The sequence below is a fragment of the Oryzias latipes genome, chromosome 7 (genome assembly GCF_053564925.1).
Source record: "Oryzias latipes strain Hd-rR chromosome 7, Olatipes_Hd-rR_3.1".
NCBI classification, from domain to species: Eukaryota; Metazoa; Chordata; class Actinopteri; order Beloniformes; family Adrianichthyidae; genus Oryzias; species Oryzias latipes.
The window spans coordinates 22262010-22283706 of record NC_136243.1 but is presented as its reverse complement, the minus strand read 5'-3'; the positions used below and the strand labels follow the sequence as shown (position 1 = coordinate 22283706).

The 21697-nt window shown below is 38.8% G+C and overlaps 1 protein-coding gene across 2 annotated transcripts in view; it reads left to right on the top strand.

Annotated features, from left to right (window-relative positions):
• The window catches only part of cacna2d3a (calcium channel, voltage-dependent, alpha 2/delta subunit 3a), a 125946-nt gene that overhangs the window by 47454 nt on the left and 56795 nt on the right, over window positions 1–21697 (top strand). For both annotated transcript variants that reach the window (XM_078950590.1, XM_078950589.1), the window contains exons 5-8: window positions 5023–5185; window positions 15375–15506; window positions 16198–16409; window positions 17227–17301. In XM_078950590.1, the coding sequence (XP_078806716.1) occupies window positions 5023–5185; window positions 15375–15506; window positions 16198–16409; window positions 17227–17301 (582 nt within the window). The remainder of the gene's footprint in view (window positions 1–5022; window positions 5186–15374; window positions 15507–16197; window positions 16410–17226; window positions 17302–21697) is intronic.

Sequence of the window (21697 nt, the reverse complement as noted above, 5' to 3'; positions counted from 1 at the left end):
AAATGAAACAAGTTTTTTTTCTTCTTCTAGATTTTCAATTTTTAAATATCCACAAACATAAAACTCTTTTAGTTAACAAGTTGTTGGTGCCTTGGACAAAGTTTTCTTAGTTAACAAGAAAACAGCTAAAGACTCAACCCCCCTACATTGTTCTTTTTTTTTTGTGTTCGTATGAACACATAGTTTAGAGCTTTACTGGGAAGATGGAAGTAACAAAAATAAAAAAACTCAGGTTTTAGATGTTTCTTAAAATAAAGACACTGGTTAAAATGGGTTAGTTAGCTCGTAGCTCTTGCATGTTCACTCTTGTCATTAGGGAAGGCCATGTAGTGCAGATTTCAAAGCTTCTAATTTCTTTGACTCTTCAAAGTCTGTTTCAACAATAAGTCAGCGGCTATGGGCTTCTCCGTGTCCCTAGTGTGTAGAAAATTAAAATAATTGATGCAACAAAGCAGGAAAATGTGGAAGAATAGCAAAATGATTTGCCTTCAAGGAGTTGTAATAACACAAATAACATTTCACACATGAAGGACAATGTGATTGTGGGGAAAAGCTTAAATGTAACAATTTATAAGTGTAAAAAACAAAAACAAAAGGGTGTGTGATAAAGATAATTTAGTTATGATTGCTAAGAGTTACACTACACAGACTCTAAATTAGATGATGTGTAATAGGGTCTATATGACAGTCCAATATTTTTTATTTGAAGCCTCTGAACCCCGAAGCAAAAAATGTTTGCTCTCTCCTTCCCTCCCCCTGAGCATCCTGACTAGCAGTAGCAGCCTTTTATTTACTAAGAACAAATGATTTGCTAATTAGAGGGCTTTTACACCACACATGCAATACAGAAGACAAACAATTATATCTTCCCACTTACGTAACAGTTTTTACATCAACCATAAACCAACAAGTGGTTTCTTCAGACTCCTTTTAAATAAAACAGCAACAGGAAAACACCCATTAACACCCCTTACTGGTCCTGCTTAAATGGAATCTCCCAATTGTTTTGTCGGGTTTTTCAGCCCTGAGACGAGCATTTGCCAAAACACCTTGGCACAGACAAAACAGGTTAGGTTCATTAGTACCATAGCTTTTGGTGTATAAGTTGCAGTTTTTTTTAGGGTAGTTTGGGTGGAGGTGTGATTTGTACTCAGGTGTGACTTATATGTGATTTTTTTTTTTAACATTTCTCTCAACAGTATACTCTTATGCGGCTTATACGATTTTTGCGTCTTTATTATGTATCTCTTGGTGTCTGCGACATATACTCCAAAGCGACTTATTGTGTGGAAAATACTGTCGAAAATGTACTTTAAAATTTGCAATAGACTGTGTGGTATGCGTTGTGATTTTCAAATTCAAAGCCACTGGACGATTGAAAGTCACAATAAAACTAACTCAAATCTATGGGTGCAATGTGTAAATCATTATATTAATACGTTTTAAAATTCAAAATGTGAAATAAAGTTAAGAGCTGTACAACTTTACATAAATGACAGTAGTAAAGATCCCCTTTGAAACAACTGAATTTATGATGCAGATATACTGCATTCCTGATGCAAAACTAAAGGCTGTTTCTTCTTTTTTGGCTGATCCATTATTCTTTCGTTATGGCCACTGCTGTCACTGCAGACGAGTCGTTTTTTAACTCCATTGAACCAAGAGACACTGTGTGCCTCTGGTTAATAACTAAATGTGCCAATTAGCCTGGTTTCTTTTCTGAAGCTTTTAGGTTTACTTACATGATGGTAGCAACTTTTCCACACCCCCAGTTTTTATTTTACCACGCTTGTATGCTTTTGACAAAAGCGGATGAACTAACTCTGTCTAGAAAAATTACCTTCTTTAAGATACTCTGGTTATATAAACCAAGTTTTTGGTTTTTATGACTTAAGAAACCAGGTTACTCTAGCAAGGCAATTTTAAACTCTATATTTAAGGGGATATGATGATAATATCGTCTCATGTACATCATGGATTGAGCTCAAAGTGTGCAAGTAAATATTTTACTTCTAAGTAACAATTATCTATGGCATAGTTGCACAATTCTGTTATCGCATGTTGATGTCTATATCACTTTTTTCTTTTTTTTTTGTCAATTCCTCCAGCATGAAGCAACTTTTAATGATGGGATACTTTTGTTGGTTTATAATTTTAAAAATTATGGTAAATGGTAAATGGCAGGTACTTGTATAGCACGTTCTACCTTCCTCGAAGGTCCAAAGCGCTCTAGAGTCACAAACCCAGTCACCTATTCACACACACACACACACCCACACCCACACACGCACACACACACACACACACACACACCCACACACACTGGTGGCGGTTCCGCTGCTGAACATTGGCGCCAACCTTCCACCATATTAGATGCTCGTCTGTCAATACAGTTATGAGTGGCAATACTCGGCAGCTGGTTTTAAAGAATCTGAATGGTGAAAATTGGTAGAAAATGGTTGTTCAGCTGGAATGAATGTGATTGGTTGGGGTTCGGAGCTTGGGTAAAATTGGAAGTTCCGACTTTTGCTATTCTGTTGCAGTCAACTTCAATTCCATTCTTCCACCCTATACTCCCTGACCTGGTCCTGTTTCTCTGCAGCTCTCAGAAGATCAGACGTTTTGAAGTATATTTAAGGGCAGCCCTATTCCTCCAGGATCTTGCAGGCACTTTCAAAAAGCCTGAAGTTTTCTACCACTTGCCAAAATATAGCAAAAAAGTTATGCTGTTTTTTCAATAATAATTTTTATCTGAATAACGGTTTTAAAGGGGCTGACCCTTTTTCCCAGTTTCTTAAAGTGTGATCAATGTGGATAACGACACAAGAAATAAAAAGCATTGTTGAAATTCCTTATTGACCTATGCTCTATATTGCAAACTACATAAACTATATCAATAAACTTACGGGAAGTGATGTTGAGCAAAAAAAGTCAAAATGATCAAAATGTATCTAACTGGCTTCAACAAGTCACATAATCAAAGCACACAATGTATACAAAAATAACTATATAAAACCTTTAAAGATTTAAATTAATATATAACATTTTCCAGTATAATTCAATGTTTTTAGCTGTTTTTACATCAAACAAAAACACTACTTCAAATTTTAGCATTAAAAAGCAGAACTCATCTCTGGACAAATGTCTTTCTCCCCTCAGTCATACTGTTAAAGGCTGCGTTCAGAGACAAGCCACTGCATCTCACAGAGCAGAATGTGAGGGAGAAATCTGTAAAGTCTGCTGATCACACGTGACAGTTAAAGAGGGACTTTATCAAAGTTCAGCAAGCTTCTGTTCTTCACTGTGATGGATTTACCCAGCAAGTAAAAAGAAAAAGGCTATTAAATTTTCAGGGAAAGTCACCCATGGCCAATGTGAAAGATTACACTAAAAACTGTTAGGTGTTATCTGTTGGTCACTTGTAGCAATAATACAATAGAAAAAAATGGATATTATTCAAATGTTTTTAAATAAACAGATTTATAGCCGTGGTAAATAGTAATGGCTTTTCTTTGTTTGATGCTTTGTCTGTTCCATTCTTTGATTAGCCCCATACAAATATTTGATTGAAACTTAACTAAGAACAATAAAAAAGGTAAAGTTTAGCTTTAAATACAAAACTAGTTTTTTTTTTTACTTTTTTTTTTTTTTTTCTTTCTATTAGAATAGGAAAAAAAGATGTATTTAAATCTACACCTGATTCATTCAAGGTACTTAATAACAGAGCCCCAATTGTAAAAGTAAATAAATAAAATAAAATACATGTCTCCAACACAAGAGGTTCTCTTTTGTTTATTTCTTGCCCAGCCACAGAACAGTACAAATAGGGGAGAGGGGGAGAAAACAGAAAGTAACCAAGTAACATCTGAAAATTGAGCATCTCATTTGCAGTAAAAGTAAAGTAAACAGCATTGATTCAATATGTTTAGAGCTGTAAAGCTTTTTTATTTCACTGCTCAGCATAAGACTAAATTGCCTTCAAATGGAGTGTCATCTGTTAGGTAAAGTCTTTAAAACTACACAATTCCACAACAATGCAAGCTGGACAGTGGTCTACTTGTTGGCATCTCTGACTCTGTAAATGACTTGGGTTTCAAATACTGAGTCATATCTGTGTGTAGTTTGCTGAATATGTGTGTGTTTGTGAGTTTTTCTTCTTTCTCTCCTGTAGTCCAAAAAAAACATGCATGTACACTGGATGGGTGACTTTGACTCTGTTTTTTTGTGTCTGTATAACCTTGTGATGGACTGATGAGGTGTCCTGGGTTTAGACCATCCCTCTGCTTGTGAAAAGTGGGGTTGGTTCCAGCACAATTTCATGACCTTGTACAGGTTGAAGTTGATGAAATGGGTGTATGAACAAAATAATGCACAGAGATAGCTTCCATCACTTCTGCACCTGTTATCACACTATAAACGAGTGTTTCTATAAGTGCAGTCTTTATCTAAATTGCATTTAAAAAAGATTAACTTCATTTTATGTCCTAAAACTTTAATATTATTATAATTCTGTTTCAAACAAACACACAAGTGTATCCATAAAGTGTTGCTTTTCTCTCCCCATCTTCTTTGCCCGTTTTTTGGCTCCTGTCTTGCATCAGTTATACCCTCTGCAGGGATACGCCTGCAGAGGGTATAACTTTGGGATGCAGAGTCATGTGCTCTGTATTCATCTCACTTTATGATTTATTAATACTCTTCCCTGATGCAGTACTAAGAATAGATTGGAGGTAGAGAGTGTCATGGCTAAAGAGAGCGTGCACAAGCCTGGAGAGATGTTTGTCCACTCAGCAGCTTTCTTCTGCATCAACATGCAGGTTGTGGGACCATGCAAAGAATCAGGTTACCTTAGAATGCAAACTATTCTGACTCGGCACTTAATTAACCAAGCAATGCAATACCTTGACACCCAAAATCAAAAAGTTATTTCTGATTAACAACTTGAACCTATTCTAGGTTTTAAGAATGCAAGTTTAAGTGGGCACTTTGTTTTTGTTACCTCTTGTTTTTCATCTCTTTCAGTATGAATACTTCAACGCAGTGCTGATCAATGAAGTGAACGAGGAAGGGAACAACGTAGAGCTTGGAGGAGAGTTCATCCTGCAGCCCAATGACCATTTTAACAACCTTTCAGTCAATCTGTCCCTCAGTGTTGTGCAGGTTCCCACCAACATGTACAACAAAGGTATGTTGACTGATTAAGAGCATGTGCAATAATATGTGTTTAGAGTCAATGCACTATTAAGCTGATTTCCCATCATTTTTGACTACACACATACAAGCGGCCATTTCCAATTAAATGTCTATTCAAACGTGCATAAACACGCATTTCGGGATTCCTCATACAAAACTCTCACAAAGCAAGTTTTTACATCCGTTTTTCTGCTCTTTTTACAAAAAAAGAGCAATTGAATGCGTGTTCACTGCTAAACCAGGCTAAACTTTGACCAATCAGGGACTCTGGTTTGGTAGTGATGCACATAATGCACTATAGAGGGCGTTTGCCATCTTGTAAGGCTCTGTCTACAATTCCAAAATTTCCCAGAAGTCTGTGCAAAAAAAACAGTATGTAATGATGCTCACTAGATTGGCGAATATATACCACAAGGCATTGTGTTTGAAAAATGTTTGCAAAAAAATTGTATTTAAATTTATTTTTTAAATAAAATATAAACTTTCATCTTCAGATTTCAGTGGATTCCCAAATGCTTGTCGCAAAACGCTCATATCAATTAGATTTTCACTTTGAGAAATCGATGACGTCATATTCGCCGTTAAAGAACAAAAAAAAAGTAGTGAGCATGGTGTCTGAGTTGCTTTTAAAATCCAGAACACTAGACAGTCCCGCGCTATATAGATTTTTCAGTAGTAAGGGAGTAAGGCGGGAATTTGGCAACAGCCTTCGTGTTTTGCGTGTCAAATGCTGGGTTTGTATGTAGCATTATAAGACCGAAACATACTCATAAGGAGTTTTAACAATTTTTAGCAAGTTCAATAAAAAACATTGTTCATTTTTTTGTAATTTTTAATAAAAGGACATAATTATACTGTCTAATGTAATTTTAAAAGCTGCTTTGAAACATTCTGGCTTTTACATTATTTGGTAATTTCTTTTTATTTTGTTCTTCTATATCTAATTTAAGCAGAAGTCAAACAGGAAATAGAAATTAATGTCACATTATATTAGTGCTCTATATCATTGTTTTGAGTCTTTTATTAATGGATTCTCATTCTGTCTTTCAAAAAGAGTACTATAATCTGGTTTATAGAATCTAAGCCTCTATCACGAGGTCCATTTAAGTTTATTAACTGTAACTCCTTGAATCCTTCTTACCATAAATTGACTTAATTAGCATTTAATTAAAAAAAAGGGTCTCTCAATTTAACATCTATTCAAATCCTACCAGAGAATTACAGGGCTTGCACTACCCTCCATGGACATAACATGTCGTGTCAGCTTGGCCCAGCAACCAGAAGCAATGAAGAAACACGAAGAGAGAGACATAAGCGTGCAAAAGTAAATGAGAAAGAAAGTAGGTTAAGTCAGATTGACGGGGGGACTGAGTAACAGATTAATTGCTATTAGGTAAAAGAATAAGGAGAGAAAAGGCGAGTAAGACTGCAGAAAGAGAGAGAGCACAACTAAATGAAAGAAGATGCAAGTCAAGTGAAGCTGTCCAGAAGGAAAAGAGCAAATGTGATTTGATTTAGAGGAAAAATAGCTGACTTGTTAGCCACGCATAAACATACCTGCACTCCAGACAAGACAGCTTTGTCTCACTATGATAGTGGTCTGGCCTAGCTGTGGGGCAGTCAGAAAAAGCGAATGGAGATGTCCTTGCATGACATCATGACTTGATCTTGAGAGAAATTCTATAGTAATTGTAAATAAAACCAATAACAGTAGACATTATCACAGTTAAAAAAGAAATTGAGCATTTATTTAACCCTAAACGTTTTGAAGGAATGACCTTTTGTGTTAATTTTGTAACACGTTGTTGTTGTTTCCTTACGGCCTTTCCCATCAGGGGTTGCCACAGCGAACGAGTCGCATGGTAAACTTGGCAATGTTTTACGCCGGATGCCCTTCCTGACGCAACCCTCTCAAAGCAACCGGGCTTGGGACCGGCACAGAAGTAGAGAAGGGAACAGTTAATTTTGTAACATAACAAACAGAAAAAAAACAACATACAAACTACTTCTAACCTTCCTAGCACCTTCCCTTCATGTTTGACGGATAGTTGGAACTGTATCCAAAGAGCCCAGAACAACCTCCAAAGACATTAAAGGTGAACTCCTAGATCAAGGTACATCAGTGTCAGATCGCACCATTCGTGGTTGTTTGAGCCAGAGTGGACTTCATGGGAGACGACCAAGGAGGACACCACTGTTGAAAGGAAATTATAAAAAAGCCAGACTGGAATTTGCAAAAGTGCATGTTGACAAGCCACAAAGCTTCTGGGAAAATGTCTTTTGGACAGATGAGACAAAACTGGAGCTTTTTGGTAAGGAACATCAGCTCTATGTTCGCAGACTCAAAAATGAAGCATACAACGAAAAGAACACTGTCCCTACTGTGAGACATGGAGGAGGCTCAGTTCTGTTTTGGGGCTGCTTTGCTGCATTTGGCACAGGTTGTCTTGAAGTTGTGCAAGGTAAAAGGAAATCTCAAGATTATCAAGGCATTCTGGATAGAAATGTACTGCCTAGTGTCAGAAAGCTTGGTCTCAGTCGCAGGTCATGGGTCTTCCAACAGGACAACAATCCAAAACACACAGCCTAAACCCCCCAAGAATGGCTGAGAGAAAAGCGTTGGACTATTCTGAAGTGGCCTTCAATGAGCTCAGATCTGAGTTCCATTGAACATCTGTGGAAGGAGCTGAAACATGGCATTTGGACACGCTAAAAGGTTATAAACGCACCTGTTGGCTCAAAAATGTTCACATGTCAACATGTACACAACACAAATACTGTTCACACATGCATACTCATGCCTTCAAACCAACTAGTGTGAAACATTTTATTCAATAACTCAAACTATTTGTGCAAAGGTGAGCTAACACCAGTGCTCAAGTGAGTCTTTATGTTCTTCTAAAATGGATGATGGGATGTAAGAAGAAGGAGGGAGAGTGCCCAGTCATCCCCACACCAAGACCCCCGCACAGCAACAGCGACAGCCAGAACCCCCCCCCCCAACACCCGCATGGCAGCAGATAGAGAACAACCGCCCCAGCAGGACCGCCACGGGGGCCCCCAGAGCCAGAGAGCAGGGAGGCATGGGGGGACAGAGAGTGCAGCTCCCTAAGTGGGGAGACCAGAGAGACTGAATTCTTTCAAAGTTACTTGAACTTTGGGCTGACATTTTTTCCAAGCTGATATGATCAAACAGGAGATTTCTGTATTGACTTACATTAGTATTTTTCTTGTTTTTCCAGTTTATTAAAATTGTTTTTTAGCAATACAAAGAGATGATAGATAATAATCCTCATTCTACATTGATGGCACTCATGTCACCAAGTACGCAAAGTGATGGTGAAGCCGTGATTGAAACCTTAAGCCAGACTGATAGATCGGCACATACCTGCTGCCAGAGAGCCTGGACAGGAGTGCAGAACCACAGTGCATGCATGTATCTGTCAGGTAGTTTACTGTCACAGTGCTCACAAATGTCTGAGTTACTGAAACCCATCTTGAACATCCTCTGTCCAGTGTAGTAAATTCTGTGAAGAGTTTTGAACTGGATTAGCTGCAGGTTTGTAATTTTTGTCAGTTTAAAGGTGTTTAGACAGAGTTCTGACCAGAAGCTTTCATCTGTGATGATGCTCAAATCTGCATCCCATTTTATTATCGGAAGTGAAATATTATTATCTAGGTTGCGTAAGAGTTTGTATATTTTGGACAGAGTTTTATTCATTGAAAAAAGTCCATTTGACTTGATAAAGTAATTGAGAAGTACTTGTAACAGACAACACCTTGCAAAAATACATATAGAAAAGTAACAAGGTTACGTTCCAAAGATAACGCATTCTGTAGAGGAGACACTGCACAGAAAAGCCAATCAGGATGCAGAACCCAGTGGACTGTAAAAAAAACAAAACAAATCATGCAAAATTTGAAAAAGAAATCTGCGAAACAGCGAGATCACAAAAGGTGAACTACAATAAAGCAAAAGAACATTGTAAAGTACAATAAAACATGCGGGGTAGGTAGGATTATATTGCGGGTAGGGTTAAAATGGGTTTTAGGGGCATGTGATTGCACATGTGACGGTAGTGTTGACAGACAGGTAGTGACATACATAGTACTTTTAGTAGTTGCAACTATGGTGATACTGCTATGTGTACTAGAACTAACAAATGTCTTGCAGGTTAAGTGGGTTTATAGTTAACTGCATAGCTCCCTGTTACACTGATAACACACAAAAAAAAAAAATTATGCCGTTTAAAATTATACATTTATGTTATTTGACAAATGTGACCCTCACGGAGCATGTCTAAGTTTAATAAACGCTTGAAGCCTCAACATTGAATGAGGCTATTTCTGTGAGAGAGAACCGTAAAAACTGATGAATAAAGTGAGGTACTTGATTTAGTGTCGTTTATCTTATGTCTTCTTGCTGTCTCAACGTTGTTCTGAACGAAAAAGTAAACCTGATTTATCCACATCATTGTAATGTGAACCGGCTCCCTGTGCTGCTGAAGAGCCGGCTGCACTGTCTGTACTTTATAAATTGTGCTGCATTGGTAGTGATGAATTCAACTTCAAATCCATGATAGCGTAGAATGTTATGACTGTAGAAATTGATTGCAGGAAGAAAACGCTACATCAAACATCTATCTTCCAACGGCACAATGCAACCAAAACACAGCCCACATAATTGTTTTTATGAGCTTACATGACAGGAACATGTACCAATGATGCAGTGAAGCCGAGCATGCGTTTACAGCTGGTCGATATGCTCTAAGGTCTACACAGTTCATCGCTCACATCTACGTGTATTCACATTCATGTGTGCACTGCTTATCAACTCTCCCCTCAGAGTTCTTTGTTCTTTTATTACTTTCTCCTTTCTTTCACCACACATAAGCCAATAACTTAAATAATGGAAGTATGCTAAATAGGGAAATTTGAAATTTCATTGTCACAGTTCTACTTTTTAATCTGAGTATGTGTGCATGCTTTCATTTGTTGAAGGACAGTGTCTTTGATAAGATTGAAGAAAGAACCAATTTAGTTGAGATGAGTATAATATAAAGCTTATGTGGAAAGTAGAGCTCATATTCCAGACTCATGATGAGTTTAGATTGTAACAGACACTCAAACTGCACCAGAAGTGACTGCATTGTTGTGTAAATGGAGGCCTGGATTTAATCCAGGCACCTCTCTACTCCACTAGCTTCACTAAAAATAATTAAATCATGACTTACTGACATCACTGCTGACAGGAAAACAATGTTGCTTCTGTAAAAGATGATGGAAAATCTATTTCCAACTTGTTTTTTACTCCATTGGTTCTTGTTAGAGAGTCTGTCTCTAATTATATTGTGCCTTCTTGCTTTTTCTCTAAAAGGTGAGTCTTTCTTGCCATTTGATTCTGGTTGTGTCTGTTCATCCTTGTCTTTTGCAAAACCAAGCCCTGAGCAGCTGTTGCCTTATCAGGACATTTATGACTCACGTTGCACACAAAACTTTTTAAGTTGCACATAAAACTTTCTAAATTGCAAGTGAAAATATTAAATATTTGCTTTTTAATAGTTTTTTATTCTGCTTTGATTTTTTTTTTCCGCTTTCAAATATTTTTTTTGCTTTCAAAAACTTTTTTTTGCTCTCTAAAACTTTTTTGCGTTTGCAAAACACGTTTTGCATGCATTGTGTCAAATCTCGCTTTTGTCCTATTTTTAGGGGCAAATATTGTGTCGAAAAAATAGTGTCGAAAAAACCGGAAGGGAATGTGTCCCGTTGTAAACAAACAAGGCGATCTTCCAAACGTGCTTTTATTAATGTAATGAATATTATGAAGTGCCTGTCCGCTCATCATTTTATATTTAATCCTTGTGGTCAGTGCTTTTTTTGTGGAAGAAGTACGGAGCTGGAAGAATAACCCAGTGTTAGGAGAGGCTAACAAACCGGGCTAACAACATTAGCCTTTTGATGGGCACAAAATCCAGGACTAACCATGCGGGAAACGCTGCAATCTGCATCCTGGCTGCACGTAAATGTCTGGGAATAACATCAGCCTTTATTTTGTCGGGGCACAACTAGAAACACAATTCCATGTGATTTTTTTTGAACAGTTTCTAAGGACTGAGCAGCGTTTCTGCTCTGAAAAGCTCACAAGCACTGTGTGCTCTGCTCTGTCCACGCGAGTCCGGCAGCCACTAACCCAGAGCGGCGGGTCGGCTCGCAGTCCGAATTCTCACACATAACAAAACAACAAAACGCACACGTAACAAAGCACCCTCCCCTCAAACACATTAAGAAATCCAGCTGCTCTGCTCAGAGAGGTTCACTCCGTCCACTGGCACCGGAGCCCAAATGCAGAGTTCGGTTGATGCCGGGTCCAGACGTCAGTGGACACGCATCCCTCTGCATCTCCCTCGTGAGGGGTGAAAGAGAGGGGAGAGCCAGCGGGACGAGACTGGAGCGGCGCTTTACGTGGGGCGTCCGCAGAGCAGCTGATCGGTCCCGTATGAGCTCCAATGCTTTCTCTCAGTGAAACACCGTCTATGCATGACGTAACCCAGAGCAGTAGTGACATACGATCGGAATGACCGTTTACATGCTCCACGATCGGATAAACGATCGCTATAACCCACTTATCTCGATCGGAAAAGAAATTTTGATCCGAATGACTCGAGTCTGACCGGGGCAGAGTATTCCGAACGGCGTGTTTACATGACGCATTTTCTTTCCGATTGCTGCAAATACGAAACACGACTCGTCTTGCTTGGGGTGAAGTCCTCCCGCCGTGTTCACCATCCATTCGGCTCTCACCGACACATTATACTGGAAAGCTATGAAAGCTTATAGTACTGTTGCACTTTGACAAATTCGCACACGGGTACACAACAATGTTGTGATGTCTTTGTCACGCGTTGAAATACCAAACGCCTGTCTTTTACCCGAAATCCGCTCCTATTTACTCAAAACTAGCAACTCAACAAAACTCCCCACAACAATAACACGACCGACAGGAAGTTGTCGGCCTTACACTCGAAACACGGAAGTTAACCGGAAGTTCTATCGTGCACGTAGGCTATTGGTTAGAATCTGGACCAATCACCAGCTGTTTGATGGCAGCTTTGTTACGTCAAACTGAAACTTAACTCAGCAAAATCAAAGATAGGAAAAAGTGAGATGACACACAACACATGCAAATGTTTTTTTGGCGGTGGCAATAGTGGCAGTTTTATCACGCTAAATCGCACTCAAAGTGGTCAGCAAAATCAAATATACGAGAAAAGCGTGATTTGACACAACGCATGCAAAACATGTTTTGCAAATGCAAAAAAGGTTTTTGAAAGCAAAAATTTTTTTTGAAAGCTAAAAACAATTTGTGAGCATATTGAAAAGCAAATATTTAATATTTTAACTTACAACTTAGAAAGTTTTGTGTGCAACGTGGTGGCAGAAATATCACTCCATACTTTCTGAGCCTGAAAATGAAAAATAAACTTTTAGAATAGGATACAAAGAACAATTATGTAAATCCCTGACTTGGATAGTTGGCAAAGCCCATTTCATATCTTAATAAAAATACTGCACATATATATTAAAAAATGCACATAAATATGAAACGATATTGTTTGCAAGTTAATACTATTTAGGGAGCAAAAATTACGAAAATGGAATAATCGATGTTTCTGGGTAAACAAACACAGATGTGTCACACAAAAATTCAACTCTAAAGTAGGAAAGACTTTGTGTTATATTCGTTTCTTCTTTTGTTTTGAGAAAGATGAATGTTTTGGGGTTTGTTCTGGCTGCTTTGACAATAACACACTTAAGGGACAGCCATGGTACAGACGTCGGGTGGTCGACCGTTGATCGGAAGATCACATAATTGTTTCCTGTTTTGCCCACCCCATCTGTTGTGCTGTCCTTGGGCACCAAACCCCACAACGCCCCTGGTGGTTACAGGTTGGAGCAAGTGTTAGGCAGCAGAGCTGTCATCAGTGTGTGAATGTGTGTAAATGGGACTGTGACTGTAAGGTGCTTGGGGTTTTGGCCTTTTACCCTTTTTTAAAAATAAAAATAAATGAATAAAAAAATTATAATCATTAATTTTAAATAAGTTTGTGTAATATAATTCAATTATTCAGACTTTATTTATAAAAGGGCTTTCCATGCCTTGCGCAACTCAAAGCGCTTTACATTTAATAACAAAAAACGTACACGGTATTACAATAAAAATCCAACCCACCCTTCACCCTCCCCATTCCCCTCCATTAACACATACTACCCATGACCACACACATTGATTGCTTAGAAAAGTAGCTTCTAAAAGAAACTTAAGGCTTGGTTCTGCTGTGAGGAAACGTTATTTGGGAATCTTTTCATGCCATCTCGGCCATAGGAATATCGGGGTCCACTCCACACCCGAGAGGCTGCAATTTTGAACTCTAACCGCCCCAGCAAGGGCCACAACCGCGGCAACAACCAGTGACCGAGCCAGCAAGTCCTGGCAGAAAAGAGCCCCACAAGAAACACTGGGGCTCAAATCATAGAAGGATGCTAAAATCAAATACATATGATACATAGAAACATAAAATTGAGAATGAGATTAAATGCATAAAATACAATTAAATAGATAAAATAATATATATTAAAAACTAATAGAATAAATATGCAAATAAGATCAACGATAAGCAAAATTTAAAAATGTGGGTCTTGAGCCTCTTCTTAAAAACCTCTACAGTCTCTGTGGCTCTGAGACTCTCCAGCAGGCTGTTCCAGAGGTGAGGGCCATGATGCCAGAATAAAGGCTCACCACAAGTTTTGGTCCTCACCTTAGGGACAGCTAAAAGGCCAGCACCGGAGGAGCTCAGGGTCCACGATGGTTCATACTTTAAAGTAGATGACTTAAATAAGAAGGTCCAAGACCATTAAAACATTTATAAACTATTAAAATAATCTTAAAATCAATTTTGAAACGCACAGGGAGCCAATGCAGCAATATTAAAATGGATATAATGTGTTCCCGCCTGCTGGTCTTCATCAGAACTCATGCCGCAGAGTTCTGCAATAGTTGTAAGTTTGAAGTTTTAATGTGTGGATTAAAAAAAGAATCCCCAGGTTCTCACACATTGAGAAAGGTTTATAATTCTCTCTTGTCTTCATAATCGATGATTGAAATTTCAGTTTTGTCCTGCTTGATATGTAGAAATTTTTCTGCCTTACATGATTACAATTTAAAAGAGTGTTAATAGGTTTAAGGTCATCAGGAGACACAGTGATGTAAAGCTGTGTATCATCAGCGTAGCTGTGAAAGTCGACGCTGTGTCTCCTGATGACATCTCCAAGAGGCATCATATACAAGTTAAAAAGGGCAGGATCTAAAATTGACCCTTGGGGAACTCCACATCTCATTTCATGGATTCCTGAAGAGCATGTACTCATACTTACATAAAAGTGTCAATTTGTCAATTTGTCCTTTTAAAATTTCTAGATGAATAATTTATTTAGTCTTGCTGTTTCTCCTCTCTGCTCTCCTGCAATTCTGTTTCAGATGCTTAATGTCATCAGTCTTCCATGGCATTTTAGGAGTGGTTCTTACTGTTTTTGTCTTGAATGGAGTCACTCTATGGAAGACTGTAGTCTGTTATTAAAATGATCAACGATATAATCACAGGGTACAGGACAAATCTGAGCAGGAGTTTTCTTAAAATATCATAACACTTTAATTATTCTGGGTATACTATTGTTGAGATTAATTATCCATTTTAATAAATGTGACCTGGCCAAGAAAACAGTGCAGACAATGTTATATCTAAGAAAAAAAAAAACTCAAAATAATATAATGGTAATATATACATTACGAAAGTTTATAAAAAAAAAAAAAGATTTTGAAAATAATTTTTGGTCTTTGTACCTTATTGATTAAGATTTTTACAGTACGGAAGAAAATAGACCATTTTCTTGCTTAAATTTTTTTCCAAATGCATTTTTCTGTTCCTGTCTTTTTAATCTGTTCAAGAGTCTTTCAGCATCTTTCTCTAATGAACAGGTTCTTGAACCAGTCTTTGGACTTGAAATACATAATTCATGGTGTGTGAATGAGCAGAGAGGAAAGATCACCCACTTAACCTTCTCTTTCTTCCCGTTTGTTCTGATGGCCATCCCTTCTGGTCTGTCTTTGTAATCTTTTTCTTTAGATTCTGCCATTGTTAATGGAGTATACTGGTCTGAGGCGCTCAACAAAGTGTTTGTGGATAATTTTGAGAGAGATCCTTCCCTCATATGGCAATACTTCGGTAGTGCCAAAGGCTTTTTCAGGCAGTATCCAGGTAAGTGTGTGACTGTTGCAGGTGGGCTCACTGACTGTGTTCACAGTTGGATTGATGCCTTGGTAAAGCAGAATATCAGATGTGTGGGAATCTTTAGTGGCAGACAGACTGTGACAGGGGGAAAAAGGTTGGATCAGGGAGGGAGGTTGATGGAGGCTAGGTGGGAGGCAAAAACGGAGGAGATTGGTTAAAGTGAGAGAGTGCAGCTGCTGCAAAATAAAAGAGCATGAAGAGGATGGAGAAAAACACTTGAAAACAAGTGAAGTGGCATCGGTAGAGACAAGTGAAGCATAAGACATTTGAATTGGTGGATAAATGGAAATTTCTTTTTCACATCCATCAGTTGAACTTTTAAAAGTTCTTTTTGAAAACATGTTTATTAGTTTGAACAGCAGTCTTCTAATTGTGTTTTGCTTGCAAAGTCATTGCAGTTTGAAAACCTGAGGGAATATAATTAATGCTTCTTAATTCCTTGGAACACATTTAAACAAAGACAATCACACAAATGTTTATTTAAACAACTACCTTTACTGACTTTTTCTTGAACGATGGACTGAAAGAAAATGCCTGCTTTAGTACCTGTGTGCATATGTGCATGTATAAAATAAAACAATTGTGGTTTAAGACATCTCATTCTTTGTTCTGAATCAGCAGGTTACTAATAGTTGCTTTCAACTGGAATCTTTTGAAGGAATCAAATGGAAGCCAGATGAACACGGGGTCATAGCTTTTGACTGTCGGAATCGGAAGTGGTACATCCAGGCAGCCACCTCCCCAAAGGATGTGGTGATCCTGGTTGACGTCAGTGGCAGCATGAAAGGCTTAAGACTGACTATTGCCAGGCAAACAGTTTCCTCCATTCTGGACACTCTTGGGGATGACGACTTTTTTAATATCATTGCTGTAAGTCAATGTAAATGTCTCGATCAGACACGCACACAAACACAAACTCTCATCTCTCCTTTCCTTTTTACATGATGAAAAATGCTGGAACAAATCAGCCCTTTTACAGTCATGCCAGTAACTAATTACCAGTCATTGGGATGAACATTTAAAATGCATAGGAGGTTGTTTCTGCTCTGTTTTTCCTCAGGAATCACATCCATTGTGTTCACATTTCAGGCCTTTAAAGCTTTTCAATTGTATGGTCAAATCTCATATTTGTTTGGGTTGCAAGCTGCAAATTTTACAACCACGTCTTCATGCCCTTGCTGTTTGTACGGAGATATTTGAGAAAAACTTACCAAAAATTGCCTTCTTAAGAGGCACTGAATTATGAAAACTTGAAAGTTTGGAAGTGTTATGCTATGTTAATACCTATTATTTGAACTAATTGCACAGTAGTACTAAAAACAAAAGAACAAGAACAAGAACATGACATTCAGAGAAAACCAGTCTTCTTAAACGCTGGTTTGACAAAAGGCTGATTTTTTTCTGTAGCATAATGCAGTACACTCTTGACTTCAAATAAACAGGCGCAGATTAGTGAACAATTAAAGGCTTTGGAAGAAACCAGTTTACATAGTTTTTTTGTTACTTTGAAGTTTAATTCATAATGATGCATAAAATGGCAAGAATTATCATGGAGTGCCAGGCGTCAGGTTCAGAATGCTTTTTACAGCAGGTTTAGGCTTGATCAAAGTTTGTAGAATTGTAAATGTCTAAAAAACCTTCAAAACATTGTGTTTTTAAAATAAAGCAGTCTATTTTGTTTCACCAGTACAATGAAGAATTGCATTATGTGGAACCCTGCCTGAATGGAACACTGGTTCAAGCAGACGTCACCAACAAAGATGTATGTTTCTTTTTCCTTTTTCCTTTTATTGTTTTCTTCTGTGAACTATGAGCCAGTTTTGAGTTTTTGGTTATTTATGTACTGTAGAAAAAATGAAAAACGAGATAAGAAGTTTAGATTTAGATTTGATTGAAGTGTGCATTTAAAATCAGATACAGTAGAAATGTGGGGTAGAAAAAGAGGAAAATATCATTTTCTCGTTGAAGATGGGGAAGTAAAGGTTCCCTAGCCAGTTTCTGAGAGAAATTGAACAGAGTCCTAAGCACTTTTCCTGGAGATGGCTTTGAACCACACAAACAGTTGAGTAGATGAGTGTGACACTAAGTGAAAAACACCCTGCATCCTTACAGCACACTACTAAACCAGTGGGCTGTTTTTAGACAAATGCGTCATCCATTCTCCTGTGTTCATTCATGCTCTTTGTAAACACACTCTTTACAATGTCTATTTACACTAAGATCAATAGGTTTGACTTGATTTAGCAAATTTAATTAATAGAATTTGGAGAAGAGCATAGTAGATCAGTTTAGAAACACCTACTGGAGTGCTGTATTCATATATTATGATAACACCATAATAGATGGATGGCATTGCTGTGGCACAGTCTCCTGAATCGTTTTAAGGCCCGTTCACACCGGGACGAATTTCGGCGGCGATTTTCGCCGACGTTTAACGCCTCGTGACTAAACAAAGGGCACCAATGAGAGTGTGCACACTGACGCGAAAAAACGTCACGCGTCAAAGCGTCAAAAAAAAAAAACGCCTCGGGTTCGTTTTTTTTTGACGCCTCGCGTCGAAATCTATTCGACCAATGAGAATGGCGCTTTTGCACACGTGTCTGGAGCTTCTGAAGTTACAGTAAAACACAACTTGGGGGCGCTCAAACACAAAACTTCCTTGCTGAGCACACATACCAGCGGAGAAGATAGACGCCAAGTAGCGTCTACACTGCCGCGGAGAAATAATGACGGACATTCTAAAATATCCCCGAAACCAAGCACCAGTTGGAGCAACTGGTGCTTGAAATATTCATGTTTTCTTTGTATTATTCTGACAAGCGCGTAAATACTTACTCTCTTCTTCTGAGCGAAAAGCGACTTTAAGAAGCGTAAAGTTGCGCAGCGCCACCTTGTGTACAGGAGTATTTCTGTTTACATTAAGCGCCATCTAATGTCAGGGAATGAAATTGCATGTTCGCTCGGCTCATCGTCAGCGAAAATCGCCTGGGTGTGAACACAAAAAACGTGGCGAAAAACGCTGGCGAATAACGTCTGGCGAATATTCGTCCCGGTGTGTACGGGCCTTTAGGTGCAGCACTCACACTAAAGCTACACTTCCAGGTGCCCACTTAAAATTCCATCTCCCTGGATCCAATCACCTTTGTATTTTTAAATTCCATTAAAAATAAATTGCTTACCTCCATTAGTTCAGGCCAAACCTCAGGATGCAACAGCATTGACCACTTTCTACACACCATCTCCATTGACTGAAAATATGTGTATGCATGTGTTGGGTGTAAGGTAAACTGTGAGATAATTTTTAGTTACTAGTTTTAATTAGTTTGAGTCAGCCATCAAACCCAAAAGTACTTTTTACACCTGCAGACAAGGCAGATACTTTTTACTTTACCCATGGACAGGAAGCTTTCAGTTTGGATGCTTGGCTCTACTGACATGTCTTTGCAAAATGTACGATTCTTTTTTATCTGTAATTGTTTATTAGAATGTCAAGACTTCCATACATAATAACCATCTGTTGGTGGTTTGATTCCATTGAAGGTTGGGGGTTCTTTCCAAGGCTTGGGAGCTTGAAGGTCCTGTGCAGGATCTTAGCTGTTCCTCTGACTGCACTTTTTCTAGATCACTGATGTTTTTCCTTAAATTTGAAGAAGCCATTCTTCTACTGTTCAGGTGTTCCAGTTACCACGTGAACTATTGCCTTCACCTTCCACATTTTTTCAAGCTCTCTTTTCTTCTGCTTCTGTTTGTCACTGTTACATACCCTGCAGGGATTTGTCTTTCCATCATAGTTTTTGCTCTTTCTTTTCTTCCTTCTTGGGTGTCTGCTATCTGGTTGTGAGGGGTTGTAAACTAGCAGTATGGCGTTTCATCTCTGCCATAAAGTGAAAGAAGGGTAAAGACATCTGAGCGGGCATGTTCGGGAACTTATCATAGTTTCTATATACAGTACTTTCACAACCATAAAGGGAACATAAAAGTCTTACATTTTCTCCAAAATGTACAGAGCAGCCCTAATGTGTTTCTGGTTGATCTGACTGGCTGAAATTTGCATGTCTAATCCAGCGAGGCAGCGGGGCGGAACTTTCTTTTTGAGGCTTTAATAGAAAAGAAATGGCGGCTGTAATGTGGATTAAAACGGTAACAAATGCAGTGATTTTCACATGAGAAAAACTTACAGCACAAAAAAACCCGCTGCACTTTCTTACCTTGTTCTTGGGTCGTTGGTTAACGTTTTAATCCACGTTATATCCACCGTTTTTTCTATTAAAGCCTTTAACACTAACAGGGGTGGCGAACAAGTTTGACACAAAGAGCCGAAATTTTTAAATGTGAGAGTCAAAGAGCCACACCACGCACTGACCTGCCAGACATACACACACAAACACGCAATTAAAGCCATTATTTTCCATAACACACTCCTTTACTTACAATACAACAGCACTGGATTAAACTCCACAGTTTCAGTTATGGGTGTTTTTTTTCTGTATAGAACGTTAACACATACCGGTAAAACGTGCATGCTGGTGTGTGTTTTAAAAAGGCAGCGAGTGCAAAACTGAGTTGGTTGTGATTTATTTTTTCAGTCATCAATCAGCATCCAAAAATCCATCCAAGTCCTCATCTTCTGTATCTGAAATGAAGCCGGGCTACATTTCTATCAAACACCCCAACTTCCCTTTCGTCATCGTAAGAGTCCGTCTCATTGCCGCGCGGCTCCAAAGATCAGTGCAAGCAGATGCGTCAGCCCCAGCTTTAGTTACAGTCCAAAAGTGTGGCGTAACTCGCCTGTTGCTGCGTCCCAGTAAAAGGAGCGGAGGATGGACAGCTTTTCATTGCAGCCGGCTTGCTGCATGTCTGCATTCACAGCTTGAAGCGAACAATTCTGAAATTCAGAAAAACGATCTTTTTTCTTTAGAAATGCGTTTGTAGTTCACTCTGTGTTAATACAAAATGATTGAGACACTTGGTGACACATTTGAACGTTTATCAGAAGAGTTATTGAGGGCGTAAGTCCAAATCTGTGAAGATCTTTCTAACCGAACTGCAGCTGCTCTATTCCTCCTATATTCCTCCGCGTAGCTGATAGCTTGGAGTTTAAACTGTGCTTCATAATCGAGTCTCTTTGCATTTCCAGGGTTTCCAAAACGAAGTTGTTCTGCACTGTGCACATATCTGCACCTTTGGGGTGGGTGGGGGTGGGGGGGTCTCCTTTCATGTGCTCACCTCTCTCCGTACCGTTCTCATGCTGTTCTCTCCTAGGTCCTCTTTACCAAAGTCACACAACAACACATTAGGGCCGCGCTGTACAATTTGGAGAAAATGTAAGAATTTTATGTTCGCCTTATGTTGGAATTGTAAAATGTGGGGTCGCCCGGTTAGAATTGCGCCTGCACGGTTGTAAGGTTCCTCCCTCAGTTCCTGAATACGCCCGCTCAGTTGTCTGTACGCCCTTTCACTTTATGGAATAGATGAAATGCCATATAGCAGGAGAGTATAAAGGGCTGATGGGAAATGAAGGCATGTTTACTATGTGTCAACAGTCCTGCTGACAACTCAGAACCGGACTGCTGCTCTGCAGAAAACTAGTAGCTTTTTTCTTTTTTTTTCTAATAAGAACATAATCATATTTAAAAGACCACTGGGATCACTTTTAAAATAGATAAAATGATGATTGGAGTGGTATTTTAAACAACATGAAGGCTAAGTAAGGGTAAGTGAGATGCAGGCATCCCCCCAAACACTGCACAAGAGGCCTGTTAGTTGTGTTCAAGTGATAAATGCCCTTGCACACCCGTTGCACGTTGTGTGCTTGCAGCCTGACTATTACAAATTATGAAAGAGAATCAGAGTGTAGTGTTGTATGGGCGTCCTACTAGCACTTACATATTAATGGCACACCTAGTGCACGCAGCATATGCATGCGGTCAGTAAGGGGTCAGTATGCGCACCTTACCAGCGATTAGAGTACGGTGTAAAGGCACTGTACAATAGTATCATTGTAACAGCAAAACTCTGTATGACGACTTGCATTATCCTGAAAAATACTTCACGATATACTTACCACACCCACAGCAATTGTAATTGCATTTTCATGATGTCCCTCAAGGTGGCCGCACACACCTTAAGGGACACACCTGCGCTCCCTTTTAGTTGTA